Consider the following 16,662-nt stretch of genomic DNA (forward strand, 5'->3'; position numbering starts at 1 on the left):
TTGTCTTCATCATTCAGGGGCATTGAAATTCTAAGCTCATACCCACTCTACAAAGCCCTTGGACTTCCGCACTAGCATTACATTACACACACATATAGATACAGCTTGACATATGGTACTGGATAACGAGAACTACAGATCCCCACATTGACCGACACACATTCATGCTCTGTTTCTTATCAGAACCAATCGTACAACTACGAGCACGTACCTCATTCTTACACAAGCCGGCCAAGTTATCGTCAAGATCAGTACCCTTCCACGGTTGAACCACCAATGCAACAACCTCCTCAGCCCTCACGATCGCCACTGCCTATCGCCCATAACCCACACGATCGTCACTATAACGCTGGCCACTTTTCACCCTTATCACACCATGTTCAGGCAACCTTTTCATATCTTCCTCCTCAATCCACCACTGAACTACCTGTATCAGCAAATACTCCACCGCCACCGTATCACACAAATCGCGATAGAGCCCAAGAGCGAGAAGCAACCATGCATGTAACGCGTTCATCGCTACCAATGATATACAACAATGAAGTCCCAGGATTCAACTCTGTAAGTATAAAACTACATGGGTAGTTCATAGCTGTTTAGCTGATTTACTATTGTTGTCATCCTCTGTGTATATAAGATAGGTGCCCCATCCGGGATGTATCATCAACCTCCTCATCCTCATCACCAACAGCATCGATATTCTCCACATGCTGATATTATTGCACATCATCCTTCCTTCCACCACGACACATCCCCACATACAAAGTTACCACCCCTCAATCCTTCCCCAACCATTGACAACAACAACAATGATGATGACGATCACAATGGCAGACGGTGGAACAATGACCCCATGATACGGTAAAGTTGAACTCTTTAATTTCCATCATGAATGACAATGACTGATTGCACTATAGCAACGACGACACTATGATGATAACAGGATCCATCGCCTCGTCTCCTTCTTTTACAATGACCGAGAAAGAGCTTGAACCTTATGGATGCGGTGTAGGTGATTGTCATGCGACCTATCCTGCTTCGAGCGCGTTGTTTTATCATGTCAAAAACTGGCATGGTGCTGATCTTCAAAATGTCGACAAGCCATTTCGCTGTGCCATCCCCAATTGTGTCAAACGCTACAAGAACATCAACGGGTTACAATATCATTTGCGTGAAGCCAAAGGTACATCAGGTCATCCAACACTTCCCGGCAAACCACCACCGCAACCACAAGAGAAAATCCACAAATGTCGCGTCGCAGGATGCAAAAAGGCGTATAGGACAGCCAACGGATTGAAATATCATCAAACGCATGCTCATCAAAAGACTTGATACCACCACATCCACCACAGCAGCAAAAGAAAAATGCAAGAAAAAGAGATGATTCCATGTTCACATGTACATTTGATAATAGTAATAGTATTGTTATGCCCTTGATGGTGGGGATACCTAAACAACACCTATGTTAATCCAACAATAAAAAAAAGAAAGAAAATCAGCCATTACCAAGATAACACCATCTCCTCGCACGAAAAGCATATCAAAGTTGCGCTTCATTGTCTAATACAAGAACATGTTTAGTGGATTGCTTTCATAGACAAGACATCATTAAAATGGTTTACCCGGATGATCTCTTCGTAGGTATCTTCATTGACCTCGACAAGTGTGATAGTTTCTTCGACTTCACCAAGTACCATATTCAAATGGCCGTCGTATGCCTGCATAGTCAAATGGGGGGGTATGTGTATGAGCCATGTGGCTTGAAGATGGCATTCGTTGCTTCTCGTTCTTACATGCAAAATGCCGCGTAACTCGCGATCGCCTCTCAATTTGACATAGATTCGTTCATCGAGAGAAAGGCGTACAAGATCGAGTGGTTCTTCGACTGCTCCAACGTCGGTGCCTGTCGTGGTAACGTCTGCCATGAGCTGGATATAGGTGAAAGAAGAAAAGAAGCGCAATCTTCCGGCGTTGCGGGGTTTTTGGCGCCAATGCTTGAATTCACGGTGGTTGCTGAGGCAATGGTTGCTACCCCCTTCCTTCCTTATTCATTCAATAGAACTACTTCCCCCCCCCATGTATTCTCTTTAGTAATAAAAGGAAGACCATAGGCGTGCTGGTCATAGTTGAATACTCAAATAAAGATGCCTATCCATAATCACCATGCTTTTTTTCTACTTGATGGATGATGGAATGTATAAAAGATCTAATTGTGAAGGGTGATTATTGCCGAGATGATCAGCTTTAGATTCATTCATTGTAAAAGGAACAAAGTTGTAGCTTTATTCATGCATTGAATTATACATCCTGTTATAGCTATGATCGGTGTCAGACAGCTCGTCGATAGCTATATATTACTGCATTAACGATAAGCGGAAGCTGCTTACAAATCGGCTTTCTTTTCCTGGTTGTCAACGCTTACTACTCACAGAATGAGCAACAACGTGTTTGAAGCTGCAGCATCGGGTGACATTGGTTATCTTGAGAAACACAAGAGCGACATTGGTTCGAAGAATGAGCGTGGCTGGACGGTGCTTCACTTTGCCGCTCGATACGGGCAGCGTCAAGTCGTCGACCTTGTCTTGCAACTCTCTGGGTGCGATCGTGAAGCTACCAATTCTGAAGGCAAGACGGCAGCCGAGGTTGCTCAATTTTGGGGATACGATGATATTGCCAAGCTACTCGGCACGTCAACAACAACAACAACAACACAAGAACCCTCGTCCCAGCAACAGCAACTACAGCCGTTTCCACCAAATCATGTGAACTTTTTTGCTGACAGCCCATTAAACAGGTTCGTGAGCTACATGACAAAGGTGGATGATATCTTACATGGGGACAATAATAGATATAGCTGGTATCGCAATGACAAGAACAAGCTGCGTGAACTCGTTCGTGGACCTCGTGCTCGTTTCCTTGTGATGTCTGAACTCAATCCTTTATTTGATGACAATGGTATCTATTTTGCAACCTATGATGAAGTGGCTTCCGTTATCGAAAAGGCTTTGCCGGAACAAGAGGAGAACAAGCTTGTCCCTGAAGAGGATGAGATCATCTTGGTGTTCCTTGGTATCGATGAACGAGAGGACAATGCCGTGTATTGGGCTTTGGATGTTACTCCGAAAGGCCACCATGAAGCCGACATGAAGAAATTGATTGATGCATTCGAAGCTCGCGACCTTGAATTCTCACCAGCCCTTCCACGTGCTTTTACGGTTGAAAAATCAGTTGCAGCAATCATTGCACAAGCTCGTTCAATGGGTATGTTATGTCTTTGTATGCATGTATGCATGGATGAATGGATCATTGATCATCATAATAATAGTGGATTGGAATCAACGCCACATGTATTGCCCTGCATGTGGAAGACGAACGAAGTTAGATGAAGGAGGACACAAGCGTACTTGTCCACCGGTTCCAGCAGGAGAAACGGGTGGTGCACCATGTATCAGCCAAAACGGTGTGCATAACTTTGCCTATCCGAGAACAGGTATGTGACAATAAAAGGCGTATATAAAGGCAATGTGTGATTGATTGGCGTGTTGTCTATGTACGTAGATCCCGTGATCATTGTAGCCATTGTTCATCCTACTGAAGATAAGGTCCTCTTGGGTCGACAAAAGAAATGGCCTGGAAGAATGCATTCTTGTATCGCTGGATTTGTTGAAGCAGGTGAATCGATTGAAGAAGCTGTACGACGTGAAGCCTATGAGGAAGCTGGTATCCGTGTGGATCGTGTGGCCTACCATAGCAGTCAGCCATGGGTAAGTGTAAAAGTGACGTGTGTGTATGTATACCATTGTTTCTCATATACGATCATAATAGCCGTTTCCCAATTCATTGATGTTTGGATTTATTGCTGAGGCTGTGAGCACCGATATCAAGCTTGAGGATAAAGAGCTCGAGAGCGCTGTTTGGTTTACGCATGCCGAGGTGCAAGCTGTGCTTAACAAGGAAGCCAACACCAAGTTTACTCTTCCACCCAAGACAGCGATCGCATATCAGCTTATCAAGTCATGGGCTACGGATAGCATATGGCGATCCAAGAACCAAAATGCCAAAATGTGATGTTTAGAGTGGGATGACCATGGACCAATAAAGTGTGCATATAGACTATGTTGATCTCCTTATTCAGCAGCAGCAGCAGCTCCCGATTTTGATTATTGCGGGCTCATTGTTTCATTTTCATTCACATTCACACTCTCTTTCCCTTTTTCGCTGCTTGCATGTCATACTATCCAGGCCAGTACGGTTCATACGGTCAACCTCCTCCTCCTCCTCAATATCCACCTCCACAACAATCGTATGGTGGATACCCTCCTCCTCCTCAACCACCACAAGGTTCATATCCACCACCTCCTCCACCTCAGCAACATCCAGGTCCATATCCACCACCTCCACCACCACAAGGTTCTTATCCTCCTCCTCCAGGTGGTAACTATCCACCTCCACCGCCTCCTCCAGCAAGCTCTTATCCTGGTGCAGGTCCATATCCACCACCAGCAGGCGTATGTTTGATTTGTGTGATCGGCAACATGGCACCATTCCCTTTGACTGATCAGCCCCATTTTAGTATGCACCACCTACAACACAGCCACCTAACTACCGTCCCTATGGCAATGGCGCCATTCAACCACCTCCATACACTGGTAAGTTGTTTTGGTGTGGTATAGTCTAGTAAGGGCAACTTGAAGCTAAGTGTGTGGTTTCTCTTTTACAGGTGAGGATCCTGGATTCAGACCCAACGACCCATCTCTTGCACAAGCGAATTATCCACAGCCCCCCAATTCAATGCATAACGCCCAACCCAGTCCAGGTAATTCAAGAGAGAGTGGATGCTCAAGGTTATGAAAAGGATGCTAATGGGAAAGGTTGTTGTAGTACCTTATGGTCCACCCGGTGGTGGTAACATGGGCAATTTTGTCATGCATGTCAATCCTGCTATGCAAAACCGACCTCCTCCGAATTTCCAACTTTCCAACTGTAAGTTACACACACACACACATTCATAGCATCATGCCACTCACCCCATTTTATATCGTTATAGGTCAAGGACGCAAACGTGCTTTGTTGATCGGTATCAATTACTTTGGATCCCCCAATGAGCTCAAAGGATGCATCAATGATGTCCACAACTTGAAGGAGTTTTTGATCTCCCTTTACCATTTTCGTCAGGTAACGTTTCTTTTCTCTTGTAGACAAGAGGATGGCATATCTTATCGATGCTTATAGGAAGACATGGTGGTCTTGACGGATGATCAATCGGACCAACGTTTTATCCCAACCAAACAAAACATGATTGCAGCAATGCAATGGTTGGTTCGTGATGCACGTCCCAATGATTCGTAAGTTGTTATTATCCCATGTATTATTGAATCAATGGCTCTTACACATGCATCTTTTTAGCTTCTTTTTCCATTACAGTGGTCATGGTGGAAGAGTAAGTGATGATGGTATTTCCCTCAAAGATTGCTGACGATGGTGGTGATGGTGTATAGGTTAAGGATACGAATGGCGATGAAGATGATGGATGGGAGTAAGGATCATCATGATGCAACGTGTCAATGGAAGAAATGTACTTATTTATCTACATAGCGAGACCATTTATCCTGTGGACCATCAAATGTATCCTGGCAAGAATGGCCAAATTGTTGATGATGTAAGTAACATGATGATGATGGCTGTGAGCTTTGGATTTAATGTGGGATGCAATACTAGGATATGCATGAAATCATGGTGCGACCCCTTCCACCCGGTTGTAGATTGACGGCGATCTTTGATAGCTGTCATTCTGGTACTGCTCTTGATCTTCCTTATGTATATTCGACTCAAGGCACTCTCAAGGAAGCCAACTTATTCAAGGATGCAGGATCTGGATTGTTAAGTGCAGGCATGGCTTATGCAAGTGGTAATATTGGTGGTGCTCTATCAAGTGTGATGTCTCTTGGCAAAAACCTTCTCAATGGCAAATCCGTGGATGAGCGTGTGAAACAATTCAAGAGCTCGGCAGCAGATGTTATCATGTTTTCGGGATGCAAGGATCAACAAACGTCCGCTGATGCATTCGAAGCCGGAAGGAGCACGGGCGCTATGAGTCATGCTTTCACCAGTAAGTGCTATCGTTACTACGTATGGGCTTTTGTTTTCTAACAAAGGATTAATGGAAATAGCTGCTTTACGTGCCAATCCCCATCAATCGTATTTGCAACTCCTTAATTCTGTACGTGCAATTCTTCGTGAAAAGTATTCTCAGCGTCCACAACTATCAAGCTCGCATCCAATTGATGTCAATTTGCAATTTATTTGCTAAGGGAGAAAGAAAAGCTTGGATTATGTATACAATTATCTGTATGATTAGCCGTACGGAATAAAAAAAAGGATTGGCAATTGTTATCAAAGAAGGGATATGGCATCTCAGAGAAAAGGATCACGGTGAGTTTGAAGTTGAAGCGTTGTTGTTGGTTGAGGTAGCGACATTGGTATTGTCATGGGTTGAGGTGTCATTGGTTGTGGTTGTGGCGGCGGCGGCAGTTGCTTGGTGGAGTCGATTTTTGTCATCTTCATGCTCCTGAAAATAAAAAGAGAGAGATCCATTGTTACTTTTTTTGCATAGGTCATAGATATCATGCATCAGCAACACTTACAACAGGGCTTGCACTGCGAACAGGGCTTGGTGGTAGACCCATCGCTTGAGATTTCAAACTATGGCTTGAAGAGGTAGGTGTGGTGGGTACGCTGCTTAGCTTTTGTTGTTGTTGATGGCTGTATTCGAGTAATTCAGCTTGAGAGAGACGCACTGAAAGTTTATGTGTACTGGCAGCAGCAGCAGCAGCCGTCAATGATGATGGTGATCCAGGAGGTTTGGGACTGTATCCATTCATGGGTGTCAATGAACGACCTGATCTGAAAGAACGTACTGATCCCGGTCGAGAAGGTACACGAGGATAATTGGAAAGGTTGTGTTCGGCAAGGAATTGTTCGAGAAAATCGACAATCAATGGCTCTTTCATGGCTGATAACTTGTATTCCTCAAATGACTGTATAAATGAAAATGAGTATACATGCATGATGGCACCTACGCATAATAGTATTACCAATCGACCATCATTATCCACATCAAGGTCATCAAACATTCTTGCAATCATTGCCTTAATCTCGCCTGCTTGGTCTTCCTCTGAAAATGTTCGCGACTAGATTGCAAAAGTGTTAATGATGAAGTTATGCATAAAAGAAGAGCAAACAATGAAACCCACCAGCTGCAGCATAACTCGTTCAAGTTCTGGTCTTGTCAAATATCCATCGTGATCCACATCATAAAGTTTGAATGATACTACAATACACAGCATGGTTAACATAGGCTCCTACTCCTCATCTTTGTATGCTCTGATCTCACATGCAAGCTTCTCTTCTGGCGTGCCCTTCATGAAGATACTCAAACCATCAACAAATTCTCTACATGATTTGGTTCAATGTAAGTACCAAGTCTCATATCAATCGATCCTATAGTTGTATGATCTTACTCAAAGTCGATAGTCTTGTTGTTGTCAACGTCGAATGCTGCGTACAGTCGTTTCAAGAAGATATCATCGCTGGGTGATACGCCAGGCACATACTTTTTGACCGTCTAAAGGGTATTGTTAATAAGCTGCGATGCATAACGCATGGGTCGACTCATTGCTTACTTCTCGAAAGACATCCTCGGTAATGCTGCTGCTATCCGAACGCTTAGATGTTGATGTCTCAAGGTTATGCCGTAGATGTCGTATTTCTTTTGGCGAGACTGCATGAGCACGATGGTGGATTGCGGTATGTTAATGCATAGCGTGATAGTGATATGACAAGACAAGATAGGCTTACAATGCGTCTTCCTTGCTAATGCTCGATTCTCTTTGCTCTTTGCTTGACCCATACGAAAAAGAAGTGGGGTCTGAACACCAAGCGGATGTTCACAGCTATTACTGGCACTTGAATTCCCGACGTGAATGTGAGGCAGATCATTCATTGATCATCCTACGCCGATTGACAAGCACATGTATCCTATTATGGTGGTTCCTTCCAAAGTCATTCGTCGATCAATAGACCTTGTTATTATGATTAGAGCAATAAAATGGGTGGCTATTTCCATGTATGCAATTCATTATGTATGCATTCATACACAAACAAAATGTCTTCATTGTTCTTCTTGTATTGCACGTTGATGAGTTCTATGAGAACGCTTTTTCTGATTAATGATCACTTGCACGATACCCAAAGGTGTAAAATGATTTATTACGGATGATAGTGTGTATCCACTAATCAAGGTCGTCAGCAGAGACCGCCCTATTCCTAAAGGAGCGTGCTTCTTGAGCGTACCTTTAGGCTCTCAAACGAAGTACCAATTGCTTCTAGATCTTTAAAGGCGGTCATAAACGATAGCTGTATCATTCAAATGGACCTGTCTCCTGGCAACTTAACTCGACAGAGATCCAATCAAAGGGGCGGAACGACTTGGGAAGCTGTGATAATGCCAACCCCACATTGGACGCGTGTGCACTATTTTTATTTCATCATGCTTTGTGCAACCTGTCAACAAAGTAAAGCCATCATCATCCGACTCCATGCTTCATATAATTCGCCACCTCACGTCCATCCATACATACCAACCTTTTCTCAATGAATCCCCAAAGGCTATATAGCACCTTCCCCATCTCGGTGTATCTCTACCATTGGAACAATTCGTTGCACCTCTCAACCATCTCTCTTGTGAATGATGTTGGATTAAAGGGCTATTCTAGCAAATACGAGATTGCGCTAGTCAACCATTCTAAGCTTCTATAAGACCTTCCTTCTTCCTGAGTTGTAACTCGTCATGAGTGGATATTCGATGCATTTGTACTATAGAAAGATGTACGGTGTGGCAAATGCTATATGTCCACTTGTAAATGCTGCGATAAAGGTAAAAGGGAGGAAAGAAAAGAGTCTGATTGATTCATTGTGTTTTAAACAAAGATTGCATGCGATAGTATAAATCATCTCCTTGTTTATGTAACATGCATCCCTTTCTTTGATGCTTCGATCCTGAAGATAGTTACTCCATCAACATAGGACAGCTGATGCAATTGCATAGCTGAATCATCAGCGTTCTGTTACCAGATTTCACCATCCCAGTCATCATAATCCAACACCACCCACCAAACATTGGGATACCTTTATACCCTATATTCATCGTCTCGAATGTACCATGCACGTTTCTTTCATAATCAAGTTTTCATTTAATTGCAATACTTTAATGATCCTATATGGTCTAGGTACATGGATACATCGACTACCTATGGCTGCATAAAGCAACACGAATGATGTCAGTGGCTTGCATGTCCAAATTTCCTTTCAAGAGCATCCTGCATTTGTCTCCGCCTCTCACAACATCCTCCTCCTATGACAAGATACACAAAGCTAGGCCGCAAGAAGCATGTCAAAGCCGATGATCAGTTCACGGTAACCCCATTGGCACCCAAGAAACAACAAGAAGGTGACGACAACAAGCCTGCAAACAACAGTCGAGCTTCCAACGATCGTCGACCCAAGCGTAAACATAACTCAGGTAAGTTTCGTTGTGGGCAAATGTAGCTGCGATCGATCTCGAGGCTAATGCCTTTTTTGTATTCTTTCAAGGTAACGCTGACCGATCGGATAAAGAAGCTGATAAACGCAAGAAACGTCGTCAAATGAAAAAGGAAAAGAGCACAGTACGTAAATAAGGTTATGGGGTTGAGGAGATTTATGCATGCAACTGACGTGGGTGGAATAGGTGTGTTTTGGATGTCGACAAAAGGGTCATTCAGTGAGCGAGTGCCCTGAGGCCAAGACCAGCGCAAAAGGCATCTGTTACAATTGTGGTTCAACCGAGCATTCACTGAGCAAATGTCGTAAGCCAAGAAAAAACAGTACGTATATATTTATTCAAAATGGCTATCTGCATTTAAGGAATGCTGACAAGGTGTTGTAGATGAATTACCCTATGCCAAATGCTTTATATGCAAAAAGAATGGACATTTATCCGGTCAATGCCCTGAGAATCCTCATGGTTTATACCCCAACGGTGGTGGATGCCGTTTCTGTGGACAAGTGGATCATTTGGCAAAGGATTGTAAGATAACCAAGGAGGAAGCTGGTACAACGGCTGTTGGAAAAATCGATTTGGACCAAGGTGCCGACGATGATGACTATCACATCTTTGTATCTGAAAAGCAAAAGTTGGATGACCAAACCAAGGTGGAAAAGAAGCAAGCTCAAGCACCTCCCAAGCCCAAAAAGAAGATTGTCAAATTTTAAAACCTATCCTCGTCAATAAACCTTTCATTGTCATTGCTGGTATCCATGGCGACCCTCATTCATTGTCGTATCATTCATTCATTCATTCAATAAACATCATTCTTTGTCGCATATGATTGGATGGAAATCATTTCTTTTTCGTGTTGATATTACAATGCTTTTTGGATCTAACTGTACATGCTGGGCTTATTGAGGATTCTTTGGTGGAGTGGTCTTTCGGGAAACATAGGGGCCAAGCTATCGATAAACGTTGTCAGCGTCACGTATCCCTTATTACTCCTTTTCACTCGTCTCTCGCTTACAGTGAATCCTTCAAGATCAGGAACAACGTAGGTGCGTACTCGATTCCAATCGACCTTGTAACCACCTCGCTTGGTGTGTCGACCCATGGCACCAGTGCCAGTACCTAATGTAAATGTCAGATTGGGCAACATGCGAGGGCAATGGATAGTTGCGGCTCACCCTTGTAGTAGTTGTGACCCTTCTTGGCAGTAAGTGGAAGACGGCTAGCGCCTCGTGGTATCGCTCGAATAACACCAAACATTGTATGGAGTGTGAAGAGAAAAAGAATGCCAGCTAAATTGTAAGCCAGTCTTTCCAGTGTCAATATTTTGATGGCTATCTCCCCCTCCCCCCTCCTATTCTACCCCGCCCGCCACAACTGCTACTAGCTCAGTCAAATTCCTTATTGCATTTGAAACAAGCAAACGTTTATTGTCTACCATCTATAAGCTATATCACATTCATCACCGTATAATACCTATCCGCATAGCTTCTTTTTCTAGAGCTTGTTGCCATGAAGGTGCAGATTGTAATACTGTCAAACGATTCTTATATAATGATACCATGTTGTCTAAACATTTGGTTTCCATCTCCTGCTTTGGTGGTTTTGCATTCTCTCCTTGTGTTGTTGTTGTCGCTGCTGCTAACCCTGGAATTTCCGATGGTGGATGTTCTAATCTCACATAGGGCCAAACCACTTGATAAAGAACACTCCCAACGTCTTGTGCCGACATGAATGGGAGAATATGGTATATGTCCATCAATGACTTGGGCAGAACCTGATATGGCATGGTTAGCAACCTCATCTATCCCATTGTCTCAATAAAATACCTCTTTGAGTAACATGATCAGTCGGATGGTTTCTTCGAGTTGTGTTGCAAACTTCAATGCCGTGGGTGCTTGTGCCACTTGAGACATGTGCCAAAACGCAATGAAATAGACCAAAATGCTCCGTAACGTATCATCCACTGGATATTGAACCACCCTTGAGCACTTGTCCAAGATCAAAAATAATACTGGATAATCCTTGAAAGCATTCCCAATTGCGATGTCTCTAAAAACGCGAATCATAGTTAGTGACATCATGATTACTTTGCATCCGTTTTCTATGTACCTGGGACTCGGGATATTGCGAGGTAAAGCATCATCATACGCTTGCCAAGTCGCAGTTGACGAGGGCCATTTGGATGACATGTGTGAAAGGACATGAAGGATGATCGATCGTACTTGCTCTATATAGATGGTTAGCTTCGTTATAGTTCCCTCTTGTGTGCTTCATGCGTTTACCTTCTGAGGAATTGGTATCCTTGAATCCATAGAACAACCGTGCCGTTCGCTCCACATTGTCAATATAAGTTAGGTCTTGGATCTCGCTATCATCCAACTCGACGAGTTAGATAAAACATCTAACATAGATATTATACACTCACAGCTCATTCTTTAGAAACTTTGGCGTAACAAGGAATTGTGGTGGTCTTGATTGATTGGATGGTGTGGGACCTTGAACTACGCTCAATGAACTAACAACGTTTTGCGTGTCGTTGCTAGGATTGAAATCTGCTGCCTCCATCTTTTCCAGCAAATTCTTCTTTTCCTCTTGCAATGCTTTCAAATCAACGGGTGGAAAAATCTCCAATGCACCTCCCAAAATGGCATCCAGAAACGACGTATGAATCGCCTTTGCGAGCTTTGTGTTCTGACAGCAGTGGACAACTATAAGAATATGGGTGAGCAGCTGATAGATAGCATGCACTACCATTGCCTACTTACTCAAATTTTCAAATTCATCCAATACGCATGCCTCGGTCTCCTTTTCAAAATAGAGATAACGGTTTTTCATGTGTCTGAACCATGCATCGGCGAGAAGTCTTGCCAAAACATTTGGATCGATATAGTCAGATGCTCCTTCCACCATGTCATATTCCCATAGCTTGGAAACGGTAAGCATGCGGTATCCAAGAGCCCGGCATTCCATGGAGGGGTGATTCACAAAGAGCAGTAGGACTTGTCGCCAATGCTGCATAATATAAAGCTGAAATGCACTAAATCCAGGTCGCGTATTCGATTTCTCCTCATCTTGGGAGCCACCATCTTCAAATAGCAAAGTGATATTGGCAAGGATCTTTTGGACATTCACTGCACCAGCGCTGTTGGCAATATGAGTGGCAATGGCTTTTGAAAAAATGCTGCCAAGTGTTGATCTATACACACACACACCCTGATTGTCAGATACCTTCACACAACACATTCCCATTCAATAAAGCCATCCTTACTGGAAAATGTCCGGCCACTTTTCAGTTGCTGCTTCCACCAAGGTCAAAATGATGTAGCGGCCGTAACCATTGGAGACCGAATCATCATCATCAGGCGTTCTCACGATGCTTGTGATAAGTTGAACAAGGGTATCAATAGCGATCGATGGCTCATTGTTCTTGAGTATAATCAGCTGAAGCAAAAACAATGGGATTTTCAAGCCGTCTTTTTGTCGTTGTGCTGATTCCGAGTTGAGGATCGATACAACCCAATCCACGATATCAATCGATGCAGGCTCCAAATTCAGCTGTTCAAAGGTAGGGCGTAAAGAATCGATCACCGAAGCTTGACCAGACTATGTACAAAGTAAATGTGAGAACTTGGCTCATCATCATCCTGTTTTTAACAGCTTACCGGCATCAAATGTTCCAAGCCTAGACGAGGATTGTGTGCCATGGTATCCAAAATAATAGCAATGTCCAATGCGTGCTTCATGACCACCCCATTTCGATCAAATGCAACACCATAAAGCCATCCTGGGAATATCTTTGAGACGGTCTGCACATCACTATAATGGGGGAAAAAAGGGATGGGGATATCAGCTCACGATACCGGAAGATCACTATAGCCTTTTCCCTTACCCTTCAATCGTTCGTACCAATGACTTGCTTTCCTCTCGCTCATACACAAAGATGTTCCCCAACACATCATCATTGAGTAGCTTTCGCGTAATGGCTCCCCAACAAGCTATCATATAAGCATATAAGAAACAATCCTTTGGGTGGGCACGTTGGCTTACCATTTGTGAGATCGGCTGATACCTTTGGCAGTCCAAGCATATAGCCCAAAGTGTAAGCTCTCGTATCTAGGAATATGGATAAGCGAATCTAAGACAAAAGGTTCGATTGTGCGCCATCTTACCGATTTGATCCACATCCATATCTGATCCAGAGAACGTCGAATCATCCATGCCATTTGTCCACGTAATATACGCCTCGAATGTATCTAACAGCGATTGTTGTACAGCTTCAGCATGCGATCCAAGCATATGTGAAAAGAACGTCGCTGCAAATGTTGTCAATTGAGTTTGTGCTGTATCCATGGTATTTGATCTATTATTTGATTCCCGTTAGTCATTGCTCATCTACCCGCGTTGTTTACACTTACGCAGAAATGTGAGGATTGCCGACTTTGGCAAATTGCACGATCAGGTATTTGTGGATGTGTTGCAGTGTGCAGGTGTGAAGTTTCTCGCTCACGTAGCATACTAGCCATAAGGATGTTGCCGATGTTCCTGCCGAGTCTTTGGCCAGCTATAATAGATCGATTATTACATATCCACGTCGATATTGGGATTACCAGCACTTACATTAAACAAGGTATCCATGACACTAAAGGTTTCATTATTCATGAGTCGAGTGTCATACATAGGTTTGTGTGTTTCTTACTTGCCTATCATCGATTGCTTCACAAAAGCTTATGCTCTGGATTAGAAACTCGACAAGGGCGGCATTGATAGGATCTCGTACCATACGCACTGCCAACACGCTGTTGCTAGGCTGGTCTATGAATACGAGGTGAGTCAAGCTGCATTGTATAAAGGCATTGTCGTCTTCCTGACCTTTGGTTGGTGTTCGTTGTTGCAACACATTGTATGCCCACTATAAAACGTAGGTGAGCAATGTGGTGGATTGGCTGGTTAAAGAAGTGCTGTTAAGGAATCGTACCCGAATTAGCTTCCTGGCGTCCGTTGCAAGGTAACGCTTCATGTTCTTGATCGTCAGTATTATCCCATATTGATCTTGTTTGGAAGGTGCTGTTGTTGTCGAAGAAGCAATGGTAGCCGCCAATCGATCGAGATCAGCATCAGGGCAAGTGGGCAGCATCAAGAAGAAAGGAAGAGTTTATCGCGTCCCCGCTTTTGTGCAGAGTTGGCCTTTTCATGCATCCATCCATTTACGTGAATAGCGCTGTCGCACCAAACGAATCACGCTAACATTACTTACAAGGCACCATCACGTTATAATGTGATTCATGCTATCTTTTTTACATCAACTTGCATACCACACTCATTGACCCATTGTATCTTATTGCACCACCCACGACCAACCCATTACTACTCTCTCACACTTTCCAAGCATGTATCCAAATAAAAATAATTTTCCAGTCAAGCGGTTGTGATGATGATGTATTAGAGTGTAAATTAAAAAGTTTACTCCTCGTCGGCAGCCATCTTCTTTTCGAAAGCGGCCTTCTTGGTAGCAACGTTGTTGAGACGTTGCTTGCGGTTGAGACGACGGGGACGGGGATAGGCCTTTTCGCAGGTGCGCTTTTGGGTAGGCTTGGGGGAAGGATCCTCACGGATAGCCTCATGAGCATCAGCGTACATATCCTCAACCTTGTCAGAGGTGATACCAGCCTTCAAGAAACCAGCGAATTGCTTCTTGTAACGCTCTTCATCTTCTTCCTCAAGGTATTCCATGTACTCGGCAACGTGGACACCATAGATGTAGTTGCGGAGCAACTCATCATCGTTGGTCTTGGATTCGATATCGTAACCAGGGAAACGGTTGCCGCTGTGGGGGATGAAGATACCACCATCAGAAGCACCCTTCATGGCACCAAAGACACGGGCACCAGTGGAGGTACGGGCAAGACCGGTATCAAGGAAAGCCTTGAAGGGACGGGGACCATCCTCAAGAGCCTCAACTTCTTGGACAGTACCATCAGGCTCAGTGAAACCTTCGTACTTGTCAGCAAGACCAAGCTTGGCCAAGGTACGGCGAGCCAACAAGAGACCAGTGGCATAGGCTATATAAGTAGTACATGGATCAATAAGTATCATCATCATCGCATCACCCTTATCAAAACTTACCAGCAGCCCAGTTGGTCAAACCACCCTTGATACCATAGCGGGGAAGCTCATGAGCATAGGCAGCGCTAAGGACAAAGTCACCTTGGATCTTGGCGTAGACGATTTGGCAAACAATGTCCTTGTTGGTGAAACGAACAACCATTCTGTACTTGGGGGAGTTGTACTTGTTCTTGGCTTGAACCACCAACCGCTTGCGAGCATAGTAGTCGGTCTTACCCTCTATATTCCACCATACCAATTAGTATATCATGTCATCATATCATATTCAATACGATCGGCTGTAGGTGTCTTTGGTCAGATAGGAGCGAAAGAATTGGGCAACAGCAATGGGTAGTAAATCCATTTTCACATGAACTATGCTTTTAGCAAGTCATCACAGCAAGACAACAGCCGACCGCTTGAAAGAGTTTGGACGAGAAACGTTACCTCTTCTTCTGCGGTACTTGACCTGGTAGCGCTTGAAGTAGGCCTTGTTCTTTTGCTGCTTGACGAATGGCTGTGATAGGGGAAAATTTCAAAAGGTGAGTACACGATTGATCTCCTTCATCCATTCATCCATCCACTCATCCACTCAATCATTCATTCATCCATCCATTTAATATTCATTCATGGTGTTGGATAATGTCATGATGCTACCATCCATGTACATACCATGACTACTGTAAGCTCGGAAAAAGGAAGGATCAACGTTTGCTAGGCAAGTCTCTTTTTGATACTCCCCGCCCCACCGGTGCTTGAAATGTCGACTTCTCCTTTGTGCACCTGTCAAACTCGATACAATCATGATCCACACCACACACACAGATCCCTTTACACTTTAAGAATGATAATGATAGCTTCTTCACATATCCCATGTTGAAACGATTCACAAATACATCTTTTTTCTTCTGCTTTGCTATTGAAAAATGTGTCATCCCATGTACTGTAGCCTTGATTTGAGC

General features: G+C 43.7%; 8 protein-coding genes across 8 annotated transcripts; 4 read left to right on the forward strand and 4 right to left on the reverse strand.

Moving 5' to 3' along the window:
* Window positions 1–112: 112 nt before the first annotated feature.
* On the forward strand, window positions 113–1,332 carry O0I10_003938 (uncharacterized protein; the record flags this gene model as incomplete). Its single annotated transcript, XM_058484004.1, has 4 exons — window positions 113–115; window positions 184–561; window positions 638–861; window positions 918–1,332. The coding sequence occupies 4 exons, from the start codon at window positions 113–115 to the stop codon at window positions 1,330–1,332; spliced, it is 1,020 nt and encodes a 339-aa protein (XP_058345393.1).
* Window positions 1,333–1,425: 93 nt separating this feature from the next.
* O0I10_003939 (uncharacterized protein) lies at window positions 1,426–1,925 on the reverse strand (the record flags this gene model as incomplete). Its single annotated transcript, XM_058484005.1, has 4 exons — window positions 1,426–1,449; window positions 1,507–1,560; window positions 1,623–1,718; window positions 1,794–1,925. The coding sequence occupies 4 exons, from the start codon at window positions 1,923–1,925 to the stop codon at window positions 1,426–1,428; spliced, it is 306 nt and encodes a 101-aa protein (XP_058345394.1).
* A 507-nt stretch (window positions 1,926–2,432) lies between these two features.
* O0I10_003940 (uncharacterized protein) lies at window positions 2,433–4,068 on the forward strand (the record flags this gene model as incomplete). Its single annotated transcript, XM_058484006.1, has 5 exons — window positions 2,433–2,794; window positions 2,849–3,261; window positions 3,326–3,490; window positions 3,559–3,764; window positions 3,826–4,068. 5 exons carry the CDS (start codon window positions 2,433–2,435, stop codon window positions 4,066–4,068), a joined length of 1,389 nt encoding a protein of 462 aa, XP_058345395.1.
* Window positions 4,069–4,226: 158 nt separating this feature from the next.
* O0I10_003941 (uncharacterized protein) lies at window positions 4,227–6,310 on the forward strand (the record flags this gene model as incomplete). The annotated part of the gene is made up of 11 exons (XM_058484007.1): window positions 4,227–4,508; window positions 4,574–4,649; window positions 4,721–4,816; window positions 4,882–4,983; window positions 5,048–5,175; window positions 5,233–5,345; window positions 5,407–5,440; window positions 5,499–5,536; window positions 5,596–5,659; window positions 5,719–6,109; window positions 6,171–6,310. The coding sequence occupies 11 exons, from the start codon at window positions 4,227–4,229 to the stop codon at window positions 6,308–6,310; spliced, it is 1,464 nt and encodes a 487-aa protein (XP_058345396.1).
* A 117-nt stretch (window positions 6,311–6,427) lies between these two features.
* O0I10_003942 (uncharacterized protein) lies at window positions 6,428–7,909 on the reverse strand (the record flags this gene model as incomplete). The annotated part of the gene is made up of 8 exons (XM_058484008.1): window positions 6,428–6,568; window positions 6,645–7,037; window positions 7,095–7,190; window positions 7,254–7,330; window positions 7,394–7,452; window positions 7,521–7,624; window positions 7,683–7,780; window positions 7,858–7,909. 8 exons carry the CDS (start codon window positions 7,907–7,909, stop codon window positions 6,428–6,430), a joined length of 1,020 nt encoding a protein of 339 aa, XP_058345397.1.
* A 1,505-nt stretch (window positions 7,910–9,414) lies between these two features.
* On the forward strand, window positions 9,415–10,311 carry O0I10_003943 (uncharacterized protein; the record flags this gene model as incomplete). Its single annotated transcript, XM_058484009.1, has 4 exons — window positions 9,415–9,580; window positions 9,652–9,725; window positions 9,788–9,923; window positions 9,986–10,311. The coding sequence occupies 4 exons, from the start codon at window positions 9,415–9,417 to the stop codon at window positions 10,309–10,311; spliced, it is 702 nt and encodes a 233-aa protein (XP_058345398.1).
* Window positions 10,312–10,497: 186 nt separating this feature from the next.
* On the reverse strand, window positions 10,498–14,732 carry O0I10_003944 (uncharacterized protein; the record flags this gene model as incomplete). Its single annotated transcript, XM_058484010.1, has 19 exons — window positions 10,498–10,548; window positions 10,614–10,717; window positions 10,774–10,887; window positions 11,072–11,372; window positions 11,425–11,647; window positions 11,708–11,825; window positions 11,881–11,966; window positions 12,024–12,306; window positions 12,364–12,794; window positions 12,867–13,201; window positions 13,261–13,414; window positions 13,488–13,593; window positions 13,646–13,711; window positions 13,768–13,958; window positions 14,014–14,159; window positions 14,216–14,237; window positions 14,299–14,410; window positions 14,468–14,507; window positions 14,574–14,732. The coding sequence occupies 19 exons, from the start codon at window positions 14,730–14,732 to the stop codon at window positions 10,498–10,500; spliced, it is 3,042 nt and encodes a 1,013-aa protein (XP_058345399.1).
* A 326-nt stretch (window positions 14,733–15,058) lies between these two features.
* O0I10_003945 (uncharacterized protein) lies at window positions 15,059–16,375 on the reverse strand (the record flags this gene model as incomplete). Its single annotated transcript, XM_058484011.1, has 4 exons — window positions 15,059–15,657; window positions 15,722–15,940; window positions 16,148–16,217; window positions 16,373–16,375. 4 exons carry the CDS (start codon window positions 16,373–16,375, stop codon window positions 15,059–15,061), a joined length of 891 nt encoding a protein of 296 aa, XP_058345400.1.
* Between the last annotated feature and the right edge of the window lie 287 nt (window positions 16,376–16,662).

The sequence above is a fragment of the Lichtheimia ornata genome (genome assembly GCF_029851405.1).
Source record: "Lichtheimia ornata isolate CBS 291.66 chromosome Unknown scaffold00013, whole genome shotgun sequence".
NCBI lineage: Eukaryota > Fungi > Mucoromycota > Mucoromycetes > Mucorales > Lichtheimiaceae > Lichtheimia > Lichtheimia ornata.